Source organism: Nerophis ophidion, linkage group LG15, assembly GCF_033978795.1.
Source record: "Nerophis ophidion isolate RoL-2023_Sa linkage group LG15, RoL_Noph_v1.0, whole genome shotgun sequence".
NCBI lineage: Eukaryota > Metazoa > Chordata > Actinopteri > Syngnathiformes > Syngnathidae > Nerophis > Nerophis ophidion.
Window position 1 is genome coordinate 15,045,823 of NC_084625.1, and position 17,500 is coordinate 15,063,322.

Below are 17,500 nucleotides of genomic sequence, written 5' to 3' on the forward strand. Positions count from 1 at the left end.
CGGGATATTCAGCTCTCACTGGATCGGTTTGCAGCTGAGTGTGAAGCGACCGGAATGAGAATCAGCACCTCCAAGTCCGAGTCCATGGTTCTCGCCCGGAAAAGGGTGGAGTGCCATCTCCGGGTTGGGGGAGAGACCCTGCCCCAAGTGGAGGAGTTCAAGTACCTAGGAGTCTTGTTCACGAGTGGGGGAAGAGTGGATCGTAAGATCGACAGGCGGATCGGTGCGGCGTCTTCAGTAATGCGGACGTTGTATCGATCCGTTGTGGTGAAGAAGGAGCTGAGCCGGAAGGCAAAGCTCTCAATTTACCGGTCGATCTACGTTCCCATCCTCACCTATGGTCATGAGCTTTGGGTCATGACCGAAAGGCTAAGATCACGGGTACAAGCGGCCGAAATGAGTTTCCTCCGCCGGGATGCGGGGCTCTCCCTTAGAGACAGGGTGAGAAGCTCTGTCATCCGGGAGGAACTCAAAGTAAAGCCGCTGCTCCTCCACATCGAGAGGAGCCAGATGAGGTGGCTCGGGCATCTGGTCAGGATGCCACCCGAACGCCTCCCTAGGGAGGTGTTTAGGGCACGTCCAAACGGTAGGAGGCCACGGGGAAGACCCAGGACACGTTGGGAAGACTATGTCTCCCGGCTGGCCTGGGAACGCCTCGGGATCCCCCGGGAAGAGCAAGACGAAGTGGCTGGGGAGAGGGAAGTCTGGGTTTCCCTGCTTAGGCTCTTGCCCCAGCGACCCGACCTCGGATAAGCGGAAGAAGATGGATGGATGGATGGATGGATGGATGGACCCCGACTTAAACAAGCTGAAAAACGTATCCGGGTGTTACCATTTAGTTGTCAATTGTACGGAATATGTACTGAACTGTGCAACCTACTAATAAAAGTTTCAATCAATCATTGATAAACTCCCATTAGCCGCAGTGCTTGCCATATTTAACGACTTAGAATGCATAACAAAAAGAAAACGTGTTCTCTTTGTGAAAATTCACCTCAAAAAGTGCAGTTCTCCTTTAAAGTCCACCTGTCAGTTCATTGTGAATAAAGACGAATGTAACCAGAAATCGGTTGTGGACTTTTGTGCCAACGGTTCATCATTTTCCTTTATTCTCCGGTCTGGACTATTTCCTTGTGACGCACGGTTGTGTTTATGGCGTTTCGCTCTGTGCTGATTCATCGCTGATGAGCGAGACTTGCCAGGCTCGCCGTGGCGGATGACGCGTGACCTAATAAGGCCGGGCAAGATCTTCATGGTGTTGCCTCCTCGACCCACTTCTAATGACTGTTCAGCCCGGCGCTGGATTAGTTTCCGTCTGCAGGGTCGTGACGCAGCCAGAGAGCTAAATGACCTTTCGGAGTGCGGGGAGTGCTTCCTTTCATTCGCAGGTTTTTGTGAAAAAGATGAAAAAAAATAATAATTAAGCTTGTCGACACTTATTGATATGACTAACATGAATAGAATATGTTAGCCAGAGGTCTTGAATGGGCTCAGCAGTCCGTTTGTCCGACTTATAGTCCACACTAATGATACACTCTCATACAGGAACATAATGTTTTATTTAGGGGTTCCAACTCTGCAAAAAGTCAGTTTTCAAAAACAAGAAAATGTATATATAAAAATAAGGGGTATTTACTTGAACTAAGCAAAATTATCTGCCAATAAGCGAGAAAATTTGGCTTGTGAAGATTTTCCAAAACAAGTAAAAATAGCTAACTTCTATGAACCCAAAAATGCCTTAAAATAAGTATATTCTCACTAATAACAACTGTAGTACTATATGAGTATGTATTTTCTAGTGTCCATCCATCCATCCCTTTTCTACCGCTTATTCCCTTTGGGGTGGCAGGGGGCGCTGGTGCCTATCTCAGCTACAATCGGGTGGAAGGCGGTGTGCACCCTGGACAAGTCACCACCTCATCACAGGGCCAACACAGATAGACAACATTCACAGTCACATTCACACACTAGGGCCAATTTAGTGTTGCCAATCAACCTATTGTTTCATTGAAAATAAAACAGCCAAGTCCGTTTGGCTGTAATCTGTTTTAATACGAGACACGATTGTGTCAAAGTCATGATTTTTTTTCATGCTTAAAATAAGAAATTAATTTAAAAAAGTAGTTTTATACTTGTGAGTGTTAATGACACAGCTTTGCAACAGTTGATATTCTGGTTTCAAGCATGTTTTACTCAATATAGGTCATAACATTTCAGCAACAAGCTGTAATATCTGACCGAGATCATTTAGGACAGGCCTGGGCAATTATTTTGACTCAAGGGCCACATTTAGAGGAAAAAATGTGTCTGGGGGCCGGTATATCTATTTTTAGGAACACTAATACAAAACCTCACAATAATGTGATTGAATGCTAAAAACGTTATAACAGACTGCTTTAAAAACGTAATGGAATTTTACATTTTTCTATGAACGATACAACACTGAATATTGACAATATATGAATGTCACACCCCCTTTCAAATGGCATATTTTACAATCTGGTGAAACGCAACAAAAATGCAACAAACAGTGAAATATGAACGCGAAGGGTACAAAACAAGCCCACCTACAATCTGATATATCTGATATATCACTAAGCTATAGAACTTTGTCATAAAAATCGCCTTCCGCGTCTGTGGAAACGCTTGGTTGCTCGTCTGAGCTGCTGTGACATAGATTACCATAGTAACTACCTAGAAGACCTTAGTAACTAATTAGATTACCATAGTAACTAATTAGATCACCATAGTAACTGGTATATCATCCAAAAGCGCAGATTCCAACCATTGAAATACTTTGCACAGTTGAAGACATTGTCATTAGAAAACATCACTGCACACCATAATTGCAGCTACAGTTTCCATCTTAAAGGGGAACATTATCACCTGACCTATGTAAGCGTCAATATATACCTTGATGGTGCAGAAAAAAGACCATATATTTTTTCAACCAATTTCCAAACTCTAAATGGGTGAATTTTGGCAAATTAAACGCCTTTCTAATATTTGCTCACAATGTGATGTCACCCAGGTAGTCAACCGCCATTTTCTCAAACACATTATAAACATCGAGTCAAATCAGCTCTGTTATTTTCCGTTTTTTTGACTGTTTTCTGTACCTTGGAGACATCATGCCTCGTCGGTGTGTTGTCAGAGGGTGTAACAACATGATCAGGGACGGATTCAAATTGATTTACGTAGAATGCTAATCGATGCTAACATGCTATTTAGGCTAGCTGTATGTACATTTGCATCCAGCCTTTCCCTCCACCCACATTTAATGCCAAACAAACACTTACCAATCGACGGATTTAAGGTACTTCAGTGTCACAAGATGTGAAAGTCCCGATCATTTGGTCTGCATATTTTACCGGCGATGCTAAGGCAGACATGGCACAGAGATGTATGGATAGCCTGCAGATGCATTTCCAACGATAAAGTCAACGAAATCACAAAGATGAGTTATGTTGATGTTATTGACTTATGTGCTAATCAGACATATTTGGTCGCGGCATGACTGCCAGCTAATCGATGCTAACATGCTATTAAGGCTAGCTGTATGTACATTTGTACCTATATTTGCATCCAGCGTTTCCCTCCACCCACATTTAATGCCAAACAAACACTTACCAATCGACAGATTTAAATTGCTCCAGTGTCACAAGATGCAAAAATCCCAATCGTTTGGTCTGCACATTTTACCGGCGATACTAAGGCAGACATGGGCGAATAGCGTCAATAGCTATTCACTCAAGAGCTTCAGTTTCTTCTTCAATTTAGTTTTCGCTATCTGCCTCCATACTCCAACCATCCGTTTCAATACATGCGTAATCTGTTGAATCACTAAAGCCGCTGAAATCCGAGTCTGAATCCGAGCTAATGTCGCTATATCTTTCTTTGCTATCCGCCTGGATAGCATGTATATCACTGGATGACGTCACAGGAAAATGGACGGTAGCTTCACAGATAGCGAAAATCAGGCACTTTAAAGCCTTTTTTCGGGATATTCCACGAAGGGTAAAATTTTGAAAAAAACTTCGAAAAATAAAATAAGCCACTGGGAACTAATTTTTATTGGTTTTAACCCTTTTGAAATTCTGAAAATGTTCCCCTTTAAAGATCCCCCCAAAAATATTTGGAAATGTCCAGCAGGCCAGATTGAAAAGCTTAATGGGCCGCATGTGGCCCCCGGGGCTTAATTTGCCTAGTGTGATTTAGGACCAAAACCCTTAAAACAAGTAAAACACTGTAATATAAAATCTGCTTAGTGAAAATAATTGTCAGACAGAAAATAAGCAAATATTACCCTTTTTTGAGATATTTATTCTTACTTAGATTTCAGTTTTTGCAGTGTAAACGTATTGACATCGGGGCCCAACTTTTCCACTACAGAGAGCCCAGGGCCCGCTGAATTATCAACAATAAATTAGTAATTTTAGTCTAGATTTTATTTATATTCAATAATTGTATTTAACCTACTTACAGTTTAACAGGATAACCTTGTCAAATGATGTGAAAACAGGTATTAATCACTAAGATTGTTGTCAAAGGCTTAGGTCAGGCTAACTGAGACTCACTGACTTTGGCTCATTTCCTGTGAAGAACATATATCAGAATGCATATTTAATGACCACGCACCATACACCCCCCCACACACACATTTCTATTACATACAAGATGTTTGGGTCTAATAGAAGTGTGGAAATTCTGTGTACCACACACACATATACATATATATATATATATATATATGTATGTCTGGGAAAAATCACAAGACTACTTCATCTCTACAGAACTGTTTCATGAGGGGTTCCCTCAATCATCAGGAGATTTTAATGGAAGCATTCACATACAATGGTTTATATAGGGCACAGTGTGGGTGGGTACAGGCAGACGTAGGGTGTGGTGATTGGCTCATGTGTTACCTAGGAGGTGTTTCCGTCTGTGGCTGCATGTTGAAATGATTTCACTGCACTTGTTGAGGGATGACAGATCTGGATGATATATATAAAACGTCTCAACCAATATCGGCCACAAGTTCCTCACTCTGATCGACAAACACTTCCCCAAAGGCAACACCCTAAGAAAAATATTCAACAAGAACAACATTAAATTGAGCTACAGCTGTATGAATAACATACAACAAATCATTTCAAACCACAACAAAGCAATTGCAAAAGGACTGCCTACCCCCAGACTAAACGACTCTGAAACCAATAAGGAATGTAACTGTCGCAAGAAACCTGATTGCCCTCTCAACGGAGGGTGCTTACAAACACCAGTCGTTTACCAGGCAAAGGTAACACGCAAGGACATTAACACATCCGACACGTACGAAGGATTAACCGAAGGAGCATTTAAAACCAGATGGAATAATCACAAGGCCTCCTTTAGAAACCAGACTTTGCGGAATTCTCCAGAACTCAGCAAACACATTTGGAACCTCAAAGACAATAATGTTGAATATTCAATAACATGGCAAATTCTTGCATCCAGCACACCTTACAACAGTGGTAATAAAAGATGCAAGCTATGCTTAAAAGAGAAACTGTTTGTTATATATCATCCAGACCTGTCATCCCTCAACAAGCGCAGTGAAATCATATCAACATGCCGCCACAGACGGAAACACCTCCTCGGTAACACATGAGCCAATCACCACACCCTACGCCTGCTTGTACCCACCCACTCTGTGCTCTATATAAACCATTGTATCTGAATGCTTCCCTTAAAATCTCCTGATGATTGAGGGAACCCCTCATGAAACAGTTCTGTAGAGATGAAGTAGTCTTGTGATTTTTCCCACACCTACATATTGCGCTCTACCACGGTATCGAGCACTATTCTCTGGATAATCCAATCAATATATATATATATATATATATATATATATATATATATATATATATATATATAAATATGTGTGTGTATATGTATACTGGTCCCCAGACATATTTTTTTCTCTAAATGTGGCCCCTCGAGTCAAAATATTTGACTCTCACAAGATTCTCACAAGAATCAGGCAAAAATACAACCTTTACCTGTTGTAATACTTCACTAATAAATAAAAGCCTTCTTTTTTCAAATAATTCAACTTACAGTCTTGTTGTCTTACAATTAAACGCTAAATTACTGCCCAGCAAGCGTCAATAGAGAGGGAAGGGATAAGTGTCCCGTTGAACAAAAACCGGCGGGTATCAATAGTCAGCAGGAAGCTTGAGAAAGGCGAGTGTTTCTTTCTCCCCCCCCCCCCCCGTGGCGATCAACACCACGCCGTTTTCCACACGCGCCCCGCTGTTCCCGGTCAAGCGCACCATTGCAGGGGTCACAAGTTCACAAAAACACGAGTTCAACGGTTGCCGCGGGGCGCCATCTCGGGGGGAGGGGGGGGTGAAGAGTCGGATTTAGCGCTCGGGGACGGGCGCGATTGTCAGAACATTATTACATCTCGCGCCGCGTGGCGCCGGTGAAATAACACTCATACAGGAAGTTGTGAAGTGCGCTTATTGCGTTCGATAAATCACCCCGAGCTCCTTCTTTAGCACAACGCGCCTGATGTTGGGGATTTAAATGTGATGGAGAGGTCGGAAGATTCCGGATCAATGGAGGCAAAGCGAGGGGAAGCCTTGACAAAAAAAGATGCGGAAAGACTCTTTTAAATGGTGCATGGTAATTGGGATTTGTTATGTATCGTAGATATTATTTAAAACATAACATAATATCATAATATGTAAATATTACATATATGTTATATTTTATATTTCTATTATGGTAAATTTTAAAAGCCTGCTGAAACCCACTACTACCGACCACGCAGTCTGATAGTTTATATATCAATGATGAAATATTAACACTGCAACACATGCCAATACGGCCTTTTTAGTTTACTGAATTGCAATTTTAAATTTCCCGCCAAGTGTCGGGTTGAAAACGTCGCGTTATGATGACGCGTGCGTTTGACGTCTCGGGTTGTAGCGGACATTATTTTCCAGCCCGATCCAAGCTATAAGTAGTCTGCTTTAATCGCATTATTACACAGTATTCTGGACATCTGTGTTGCTGAATCTTTTGCAATTTGTTCAGATAATAATGGAGAAGTCAAAGTAGAAAGATGGAGGTGGGAAGCTTTTAGCCTTTAGCCAGACAAACAGCCGTTTTTTCCTTGTTTAAAATTCCCGAAGTTGAAGCTTTACTATGGATCAGAGCGGTCAAGCGAACATGGATCCCGACTACATGTCAACCGGCAGTTTTCAGTCAGAAAATTGTGGTAATAAGTCTGCTCTTACCGGAGACATCTGCGGAGCCAGCGTCGTCCTGCAGCTGCGTGACTTCACTCAGAGACTCTGGCGTCAACACACCCGTGGCCACACTCCTCCGACTTTCAGGTACTATTTAATCTCACTAAAATACTAGCAACACAATAGAAAGATAAGGGATTTTCTAGAATTATCCCTACTAAATGTGTCTAATAACATCTGAATCACTCGCACTGCAATCGCCTTTTTTTTCTTTTTTCTAGTCCTTCACTGTAAATTTCCTCATCCACGAATCTTTCATCCTCGCTTAAATTAATGGGGAAATTGTCGCTTTCTCGGTCAGAATAGCTCTTGCTGCTGGAGGCCACGATTATAAACAATGTGAGGATGTGAGGAGCAATACAACCCTTGACGTCAGACGCACATCGTCTGCTACTTCCGGTACAGGCAAGGCTTTTTTATTAGCGACCAAAAGTTGCAAACTTTATCGTCGATGTTCTCTACTAAATCCTTTCAGCAAAAATATGGCAATATTGCGAAATGATCAAGTATGACACATAGAATGGACCTGCTATCCCCGTTTAAATAAGAAAAACTCCTTTCAGTAGGCCATTGAGTCTACTTTATACCTGCATTATCCTTTCCATCCTTACCCTTCCCATCATTTGAAACTGAACTACCGTGTGGAACAATTTCCCTTGTGGATCAATAAAGTTTGTCGAAGTCTCAGTCTTAAATGAGAAAAGACCAGTGCAAGACTGTAAATATCTAAGAGTTTTGCTTAAAATTAGGGCTGAGAATCTTTGTGCACCACACCACACCATTCCATTGCATTCTTGGGAGTAGTGATTTGATTCAAACTCGATTCCAAATCAATACTTTTTAAAAAAAACAATGAGTGCCGGTTCTATGATTAACTACAGTAGGGATGGGATTCATGTGGCCCCATTCCTGAGTGAATCTCAGGGGAGAGGAAGGTGGGAGAGAGGGTTAATCGTTTTGCAATGCAGTCTGCTGAAAATGATGGAAAGCGCCATTCTCCATAGCAACTGACGCCGTGGTCAAAGTTGTAATTGTTGTTGTAACACTCTACTGCCGTCTGGTGGCTAAGGTATATAGTGCGCTCTCTCAATTTGACACGTTTCATGTGTCAGGTAGACCGTGACAAATGGGGCCATATGAATCCCCTCTCTACTGTACATTCCTCCATAAAATATATAAACACCTGTGATGGATTTCTATATTACTTAAAGGAAAACAGTTTTTTGTTTTCAATAAAATTCAACTCAAACATTTAATAAAGTCAAATACAAATAAGGCAACAAGAGAAGTATCCAACATTCATATTTTTTATAGTACATCTGTACAGAAGATATGGGCATCTACATCAACAATATATATACTGTATATTAGAGATGCGCGGTTTACGGTCTCATCCGCCCGTGGGTCGGGTGGTTGACATGACGAAAAAATAGATTTTAATTAGATTCGGGCGGGTGGCGGGTCGAACCATCCGGAAATATTTGATATACATGGTTCTGGGATCGGTATCCTTTTCCATTCAAAGAGCCATTTAAGACCCGTGTCATAAAGCGAAGAAGACAATAGGAGACGCTATTATTCTCTTGAATGACTGCCGGCAGTCACACAGGTACTAAGTAATAGGGCGTGCTATGAAGCCATTGATTTTGTCACCTTCTACAACATGTACGAACTGCTTGTCAGTCCAGCATCATGTTGTGTGTGGCTTCCGCGGCAACATGCACACACATGACTGCAAGGCATACTGTGTGACACAGAGTACACTAATGGTTGTGATATAAACAATTTTATCACTCTTAGTAATATGTGCCACACTGTGAAGCCACACCAATTAAGAACGACAAACACATTTCGGGAACACAAAAAATACCCAGAATCCTTTGTATTCATGACGCACCCTGACTATTTTATACACCCCGCTAGCAGCAACACCCCCGTGCGTCGGTAAGGTGGGCGGGGTTGCGGGTGCGGGGGTGTAAAATATATTCAGCAAGTGTCACGGATACAAAGGATTGTGGGTATTGTTTGTGCTGCGTTTATGTTGTGTTACTGTGAGGGTGTTCTCCCGAAATGTGTTTGTCAATCTTGTATTGTGTGGCTTCACAGCGTGGCGCATATTAGTAAGTGTTAAAGTTGTTTATATCACAACCATCAGTGTACTCTGTGTCACCCAGTATGCCTTTCAATTTTGTGCGTGTAATTGCGGAAGCTGCACACAACATGATGCCGGATTAATAATCGGTGTGTACATGTTGTTGAAGGTGTCGAAGGCAATGGCTTCACAGCACGTCCATATCCTTGTCATCAGGATGAACGCTATTGGATAGTCGCGAGAACGTTAGCGGCTCCAATTGACTTCATTACTCTGTGAAACAGGTTTAAATAGCTCTGTGAGTGGTAAAGGCGGCCGACCTCTGATGTATTTCAGCGGGCGGTTGGCGGGCGGGTACGGTCCTTAAAAAAGGTTGGTTCGGGTGGACGGCGGGTGGATGACGACTTTGGTTCTGCGGTTGCGGATGATATACTTGCCTATACACGCATCTCTAACATATATATATATATATATATATATATATATATATATATATATATATATATATATATATATATATATATATACTTTTATTTTTTTTCTTTTGGGCTGTGTTTGTTGTCAATTCGGAATCGTTGCAAACAAAAATCGAGATTAATCGTAATTATATATCACACCCCGACTAAAAAGGTTTTGGCAGACAAGCTAGCATACTTGGAGTACACATATCCTCAATGTTGTGTAACCATTAGACAAATTGTTATTTAAGTTAAAGTTAAAGTTACACACACACTAGGTGTGGTGAAATTATCCTCTGCATTTGACCCATCCCCATGTTCACCCCATGGGAGCTGAGGGGAGCAGTGAGCAGCAGCGGTGGCCACGCCCGGGAATCATTTTTGCTGACTTAACCCCCAATTCTAACCCTTGATGCTGAGTGCCAAGCAGAGAGGTAATGGGTCCCATTTGTATAGTCTTTGGTATGACTCGGTCGGGGTTTGAACTCCCGACCTTCCAGCCTCAGGGAGGACACTCTAACCACAAGGCCACTGAGCAGGTTATTATGGGTATTATGGGTTGAATTAATTAATTCATTACGGGTAATTCATTAATTAAAGTCCCGTACCGATGCAAAGAGGTTTTGCTTAATAGCGACCATGTTTTTATACTATCTAGGTCAAATATTCCAGACATGTGATTGTCTATTATGGCGTCAAAACTCTGCAAAAATGATTGTGCGTTAAAACCACAGAGACTCAATTTGCGTTTGTGTCTTTCCTTTCCATTCTATTGTTTTGGCACATAGGGGCGAGGCTTTATATAGGTGGCCCGGCTACTCCCCTGCTTTCTGATTGGTCACTTAAAATTCCAATTATCTTCTGGTCAGAGCCAATCCGAGGGATCCCTCAAACGGTTTCCCTTCAAGACTAGTCTTTGGAGCAAAGGTTTAGACAACAAGAATCATATCGTTACTCATCACACAAATTAGAACACATTGTGGGCGAATCACTCTCGCAACTCTGGCACTACGACATCGGAGCATCGATATTGGCCCTCCTTATCATTGCAAATATTAGAATAACACTGCCATTGGGTTGTGCTACGTTTGTGTTGCAAAATGCTGTTGTCTAACTATCATGTTGTGTAATTAATGTTTTCATATTCTTTTCAAGATCCCCCGCCCAAACTTCCTTCTTTGTCGAACTAATATAGTTTTTATGTTTTATGCCCGGCAAAAAATATCAGATTTTCAGCTGTGATCCGTTTGGCATCGCAGCAGTACTCAGTTGTAACACACTTTTCCACCACTTGTGGCAGTAATGGCGATATCAAACAAACAGAAGAAGATATGTTTTTTTAAGGGCAAAAAATGAGAACTGAAGTGCTGACGCTGCATTTTCATTTGCACTTCAATGATATTAATAATGTATTTATTTTAGAACTGCGTAACTGCATGTAAATGTATTTTTCATAGTTTTTATGAGTCCCTTCTTTTGCAGAATATTTGATTAACACCGTACTTTTCGGACTTAATGGTGCACTAAAAATTATTTTATTTTAGCAAAACTGGACAGTGAGCCTTAAGACCCGGTGCGCCTCGTGTTCGAAATAATTCTGGTTGTGCTTACCGACTTAAAAGCTATTTTATTTTGTACATGGTGAAATGATGAGTGAGACTGCAATATGACTCAAGTAAAAAAACACCAACATTTTACATGTTCCATTAAAAATATAAAACAAACACAGCGCTCAAAAATATACCAAAATATTTTAGCACGATTTTAGTACGACAAAGCGCCTTATAATCCAAAACCACTGAAGTTGGCACGTTGTGTAAATCGTAAATAAAAACAGAATACAATAATTTGCTAATAATTTTCAACCTATTTTCAATTGAATAGACTGCAAAGACACGATACTTAACATTTGAAGTGGAAAACGTAATTTTTTGAAAATATTAGCTAATTTGGAGTTGTATGCCTGCAAAATGTTTTAAAAAAGCAGGCACAAGTGGCAAAAACGACTGAAAAAGTTGAGGAATGCTGATCAAACACTTATTTGGAACACTTATTTGGAACAGGCTAGTTGGGAACAGGTGGGTGCCATGATTGGGTATAAACGCAGCTTCCATGAAATTCTCAGTCAATCACAAACAAGTATGGGGCGAGGGTCACCACTTTGTAAACAAATACGTGAGCAAATTGTGGAACAGTTTAAGAACACCATTTTTCAATGAGCTATTGCAAGGAATTTAGGAATTTCACCATTCACGGTCTGTAATATTCTCAAAAGGTTCACAGAATCTGGAGAAATCACTGGACGTAAGCAGCAAGGCTAAAACCAACATTTAATGCCCGTGAACTCCGATCGCCCATGCGGTACTGCAACAAAAACCCGACATAAGTGTGTAAAGGATATCGCCACATAGACTCAGTGTCAGAGTTGCCACTGACAGTTTGTTTGTGTTTTAGTTTCTCCTCTGTGTGTTTAGTATTTCCTGTCCTTAGTTCCTGTCTAGTGCTTTTATTTTGGTTCAGCTTCCTGTGTGTCTCCCTGTGTCCTGTTCTCACTCAGCTGCGGCTGATTGGCATCTGGTCACACCTGATGTCAATTGGCCAGCTCCTATTTTACCTGCTTTGTTCCTCCAGTCAGTGCTGGATCATTGTCATTTGTATTGTCTTGTTGATGTCATGTCTAGTCGCTCTTGTGATCTGTTATCGCTCCTGTTGAGTCGTACCTTGTCTTTGCAATGTAGCGGTAAGCTATATTCAGCTGATGTTTGTAGTTTACTGTTTTTTGTTCCCTGCTTCCGTTTTATTTTTCATTATACAAGTACGACTTCTGTTTGCCTGTTCACTACCCGCTAGCTTCCACGCTAAGCTCCTGTTTGTTATTTTCTAGCTCCCAGGCTAGCTCCTTTTGTTTGATTAACCGCCTTGTGCGCGCATTGTGTTTGTACCCTTTTGTTTTTGTTTTTGTCTTAGTATTTAATTAAATCACGTTTTCACATTCCATGCCTGCTTCCATCTCTGCATCTTGGGGTTCGTCAACAAACAACTTTGACACTCAGGAACACTTCAGAAACTCAACTTGTCGGGTTTGGAGGAAGAAGAATACTGAGTTGCATCCCAAAAACACCATACCTACTGTGAAGCATGGGTGTGGAAACATCATGCTTTGTGGCTGTTTTTCTGCTAAGGGGACAGGACGATTGATCCGTGTCAAGGAAAGAATGAATGGGGCCATGTATCGTGAGATTTTGAGCCAAACCCTCCTTCCATCAGTGAGAGCTCTGAATGTTTGACCAAATACTTTTTTTCCACCATAATTTACAAATAAATTCTTTAAAATTCCTACAATGTGAATTCCTGGATTTTTTTTTCACATTCTGTCTCTCACAGTTGAAGTGTACCTATGATGAAAATTACAGACCTCTGTCATCGTTTTAAGTGGGAGAACTTGCACAATTGACGGCTGACTAAATACTTTTTTTGCCCCACTGTATCTGGTTTGATAACAGTGTCGCCATGGCGACAGGCAACACAAGTGTTGACAAAACTCGGTGTCCCTGCAGGGGTCATCAGGACTGCCTTAGCCAACATGGACCGGGAAGCCCGGGAACACTACACTGTGGTCATCCAGGCCAAAGATATGGCGGGCCAAGTCGGTGGCCTCTCTGGATCCACCACCATCAACGTCACGCTGACCGACGTCAACGACAACCCACCAAAGTTCCCACAAAGTGCGTATATGACGGGACCAGAAGACGCGGGGGGCGGCCAAACTCGCTGACGCTCAGTTTTTGTCCGCAGAAAATTACCAGCAGTACGTCCCCGAGTCGGCTCAAGTCGGGAAGCCGGTGGGGAAGATCAAAGCAGTCGACGACGACCTCGGCGCCAACGCGGACGTCAGGTACAGCATCATCAACTCAGAGGGCGCCAACATGTTCTCCATCGCCACTGACAGGGACACGAAAGACGGGATCATCACGCTCAGAAAGGTAAATATTTTTGCCCTGATAGGTACCGTATTTTCAGACTATAAATGCGCCGGTACACAAATCGCGCCCACTAAATTTTTAATAATTTTGGACAGGACAAGAAATTGCAGATAAAAGGATTTATTTACATAAGATTTTGAAAATGTTTATTTGCATACTTTAAAGGCCTACTGAAACCCACTACTACCGACTACGCAGTCTGATAGTTTAGATATCTATGATGAAATATTAACATTGCAACACATGCCAATACAGCCTTTTTAGTTTACTAAATTGCAATTTAAAATTTTGCGTGGAAATACCATGCTAAAACGTCGCGGTATGATGACACGTGCGCGTGACGTCACGCATTGTAGAGGTCATTTTGGTCCAGCACCTTTAAGAGCTATAAGTCGTCTCTTTTCCTCGCATAATTCCACAGCATTATGGACATCTGTGTTGCGGAATCTTTTGCAATTTGTTCAATTAATAATGGAGACATCAAAGAAGAAAGATGTAGGTGGGAAGCGATGTATTGCGGCCGCCTTTACCAACACAAACACAGCACAAACAATAACACTCCATTTAAGTGTCTTTGCATGTGATTTATGAATACAATTTGCGTTAGAAAAATCCATAAATTAGCCGCACCGTTTCATAAGCTGCATGGTACAAAGCTGGGGGAAAAGTTCTGGCTTATAGTCCGGAATTTACGGAATTAGTTTAAATAGTTTTTTATTCATGGATTTTGGTCGATTTAAAAAAAAATATGAATCTTTTTAGAATCACAATTTGGATTTGAATCAGTTGTATCCTGAATTCTGATAAACAAGCTAGCAGAATTGCAAGGGTGTTGTTGACATTTCCCTTTTGAGATATATACAGACATCGCACATGAGACGGTTTAGTAAGAAAGACTTGTTTCATTCATATGGTAAAATTGAGTTTGTTTGGAGTGATGAATGAAGAGACTTTACGAGAAGTAACGCTATGGACGGAACGGCACTTGTACTTCCAGTTCAAATCTTTTAACAGCACCTGCTGTGAAATGGCGCCACAGCACAAACAATAACACTCCATTTAAGTGTCTTTGCATGTGATCTATGAAAACAATTTGCGTTAGAAAAATCCATAAAATTAGCCGCACCGTTTTATAAGCTGCATGGTAAAAAACAGCGGGGAGAAAAGTTCTGGCTTATAGTGTGGAATTTACGGAATTAGTTTGAATAGTTTTTTATTCATGCATTTTGGTCGATTTTAAAAAAATATGAATCTTTTTAGAATCACCATTTGGATTCGAATCAGTTGTATCCTGCATTCCGATAAATAAGCTAGCAGAATAGCAAGGGTGTTGTTGACGTTTCCCTTTTGAGATATATACAGACATCACACATGAGACGGTTTAGTAAGAAAGACTTGTTTTTTTTATATTGTAAAATTGAGTTTGTTTGGAGTGATGAATAAAGAGACTTTACGAGAAGAAACGCTATGGACGGAACGGCACTTGTACTTCCAGTTTAAATTTTTAACAGCACCTGCTGTGAAATGGCGCCACAGCACACACAATAACACTCCATTTAAGTGTCTTTGCATGTGATCTATGCAAACAATTTGCGTTACAAAAATCCATAAATTAACCGCACCGTTTTATAAGCTGCAGGATACAAAGCAGGGGGAAAAGTTCTGGCTTATAGTCCGGAATTTACAGAATTAGTTTAAATAATTTTTTATTCATGGATTTTGGTCGATTTAAAAAAAAATATGAATCTTTTTAGAATCACAATTTGGATTTGAATCAGTTGTATCCTGAATTCTGATAAACAAGCTAGCAGAATAGCAAGGGTGTTGTTGACATTTCCCTTTTGAGATATATACAGACATCGCACATGAGACGGCTTATTAAGAAAGACTTGTTTTATTCATATGGTAAAATTGAGTTTGTTTGGAGTGATGAATAAATAATTCTTATGAGCGGTAACGCTATGGACGGAACGGCACTTGTACTTCCAGTTCAAATCTTTTAACAGCACCTGCTGTGAAATGGCGCCACAGCACAAAAAATAGCACTCCATTTAAGTGTCTTTGCATGTGATTTATGAAAACAATTTGCGTTATAAAAATCCATAAATTAACCGCACCGTTTTACAAGCCGCAGGGGGGAAGCGTAGGAAAAAGTTGGGGTTTATAGTCCGGAATTTATGGTAAATGTTTGCTTAACCTCTCCCCGCCAGCCATTGAACTACGAGCGAAAGAAGACGTACATGCTCCACATCGAGGGCACCAACACACACGTGGACCCTCGCTATTCCTACCTGGGCTCTTTCAAGGACACCACCGCCCTCAAGATCACGGTGGGCGACGTGGACGAGGCGCCCGTCTTCTCCTTGGACTACTACATCATGGACGTCTACGAGAACTCGCCCGGCGGCACGGAGGTGGGCGCCGTCACGGCCCGGGACCCCGACAGCAGGAACAGCCCCGTCAGGTAAGACGGAAAGCGGTATTGAGACGTAAGGCGTGAGGTAACCGCAGGCGATACACGTGTATGCGCTCGAAACTTCCAATTTGTGAGGCCGCGGAAGTGGAAAAGACAGATAGCAGCCCCGAGGCGGCGGACTAATCTGAGGTTTCACTCTGCACAGGTATCTCATTCCGTGACGCTCATGCATGCGATGGCCCCGGCGTGGAGCCGCTAATGAGGCGGCGCCTCGCTGCCGTCAGTAGCGCTGTAACTCGGGGCGTCTTCTGAACGCTTCCCGCCGTGTGTCTGCAGGTACTTCATCGACAAAAAGGAGGTGGGGACTAACTACTTCCGAATCGACGAGATCAGCGGCGTGATCAGGACCACGCAGCCTTTGGACCGGGAGGACACGGCCTGGCACAACATCACTGTGATGGCCTCGGAGGTTGGTAGGTACCCGGTTATACTTCCGTTAGTCAGTTAACGCTAAATGTACTCAGCGTTAAGATTTCTGACAACTAATTCATTTAAAACATGGGTCTCAAACTCTGGCCCGCGGGCCAAATTTGGCCTGCCGTGTAATTTAATGTGGCCCTTGAGGCAATATCAAATTAACATTAGTGCTGGCCCGCCGGAATTATACAACCGCATTCACCGCTAATACTTTTCCCGGGAGACTCCTGAAATTCAGTGCCCCTCTCGAGTATCTCCCGAGGAAACCATTCTCCCGAATTTCAACCGATTTCCACCCGGACAACAATATTGGGGGCGTGCCTTAAAGGCCCTGCCTTAAAGCGTTCCCTACAACCTGCCGTCACGTCCACTTTTACTCCATACAAACAGTGTGGAGTAAAATCACATAATATACGCGGCTTTTAAACACACACATGAGTGAATGAAAGGCATACTTGGTCAACAACCATACAGGTCACACTAAGGGTGGCCGTATAAACAACTTTAACACTGTTACAAATATGCGCCACACTGTGGACCCACACCACACAAGAATGACGAACACATTTCGGGAGAACATCCGCACCGTAACACAACATAAACAAAATACCCAGAACCCCTTGCAGCATTAACTCTTCCGGGACGCTACAATATACACCCTCCGCTACCAACACTGTTAAGATTTTGCACTGTTAAGTTATATAAGTGTTGCTTTTTCCATATTTAGTGTTAAAGCAAATCAGCTAATAATTAACGTTTTATTTGTGCACTTTCTC

At 41.9% G+C, this 17,500-nt stretch overlaps 1 protein-coding gene across 1 annotated transcript in view; it reads left to right on the forward strand.

Annotated features, from left to right (window-relative positions):
- LOC133569300 (cadherin-18) overlaps window positions 1–17,500 on the forward strand; it is a 257,158-nt gene that overhangs the window by 174,726 nt on the left and 64,932 nt on the right. Inside the window, exons 5-8 of the mRNA XM_061921528.1 lie at window positions 13,406–13,573; window positions 13,644–13,831; window positions 16,042–16,295; window positions 16,584–16,720. Of these exons, the coding sequence (XP_061777512.1) occupies window positions 13,406–13,573; window positions 13,644–13,831; window positions 16,042–16,295; window positions 16,584–16,720 (747 nt within the window). The remainder of the gene's footprint in view (window positions 1–13,405; window positions 13,574–13,643; window positions 13,832–16,041; window positions 16,296–16,583; window positions 16,721–17,500) is intronic.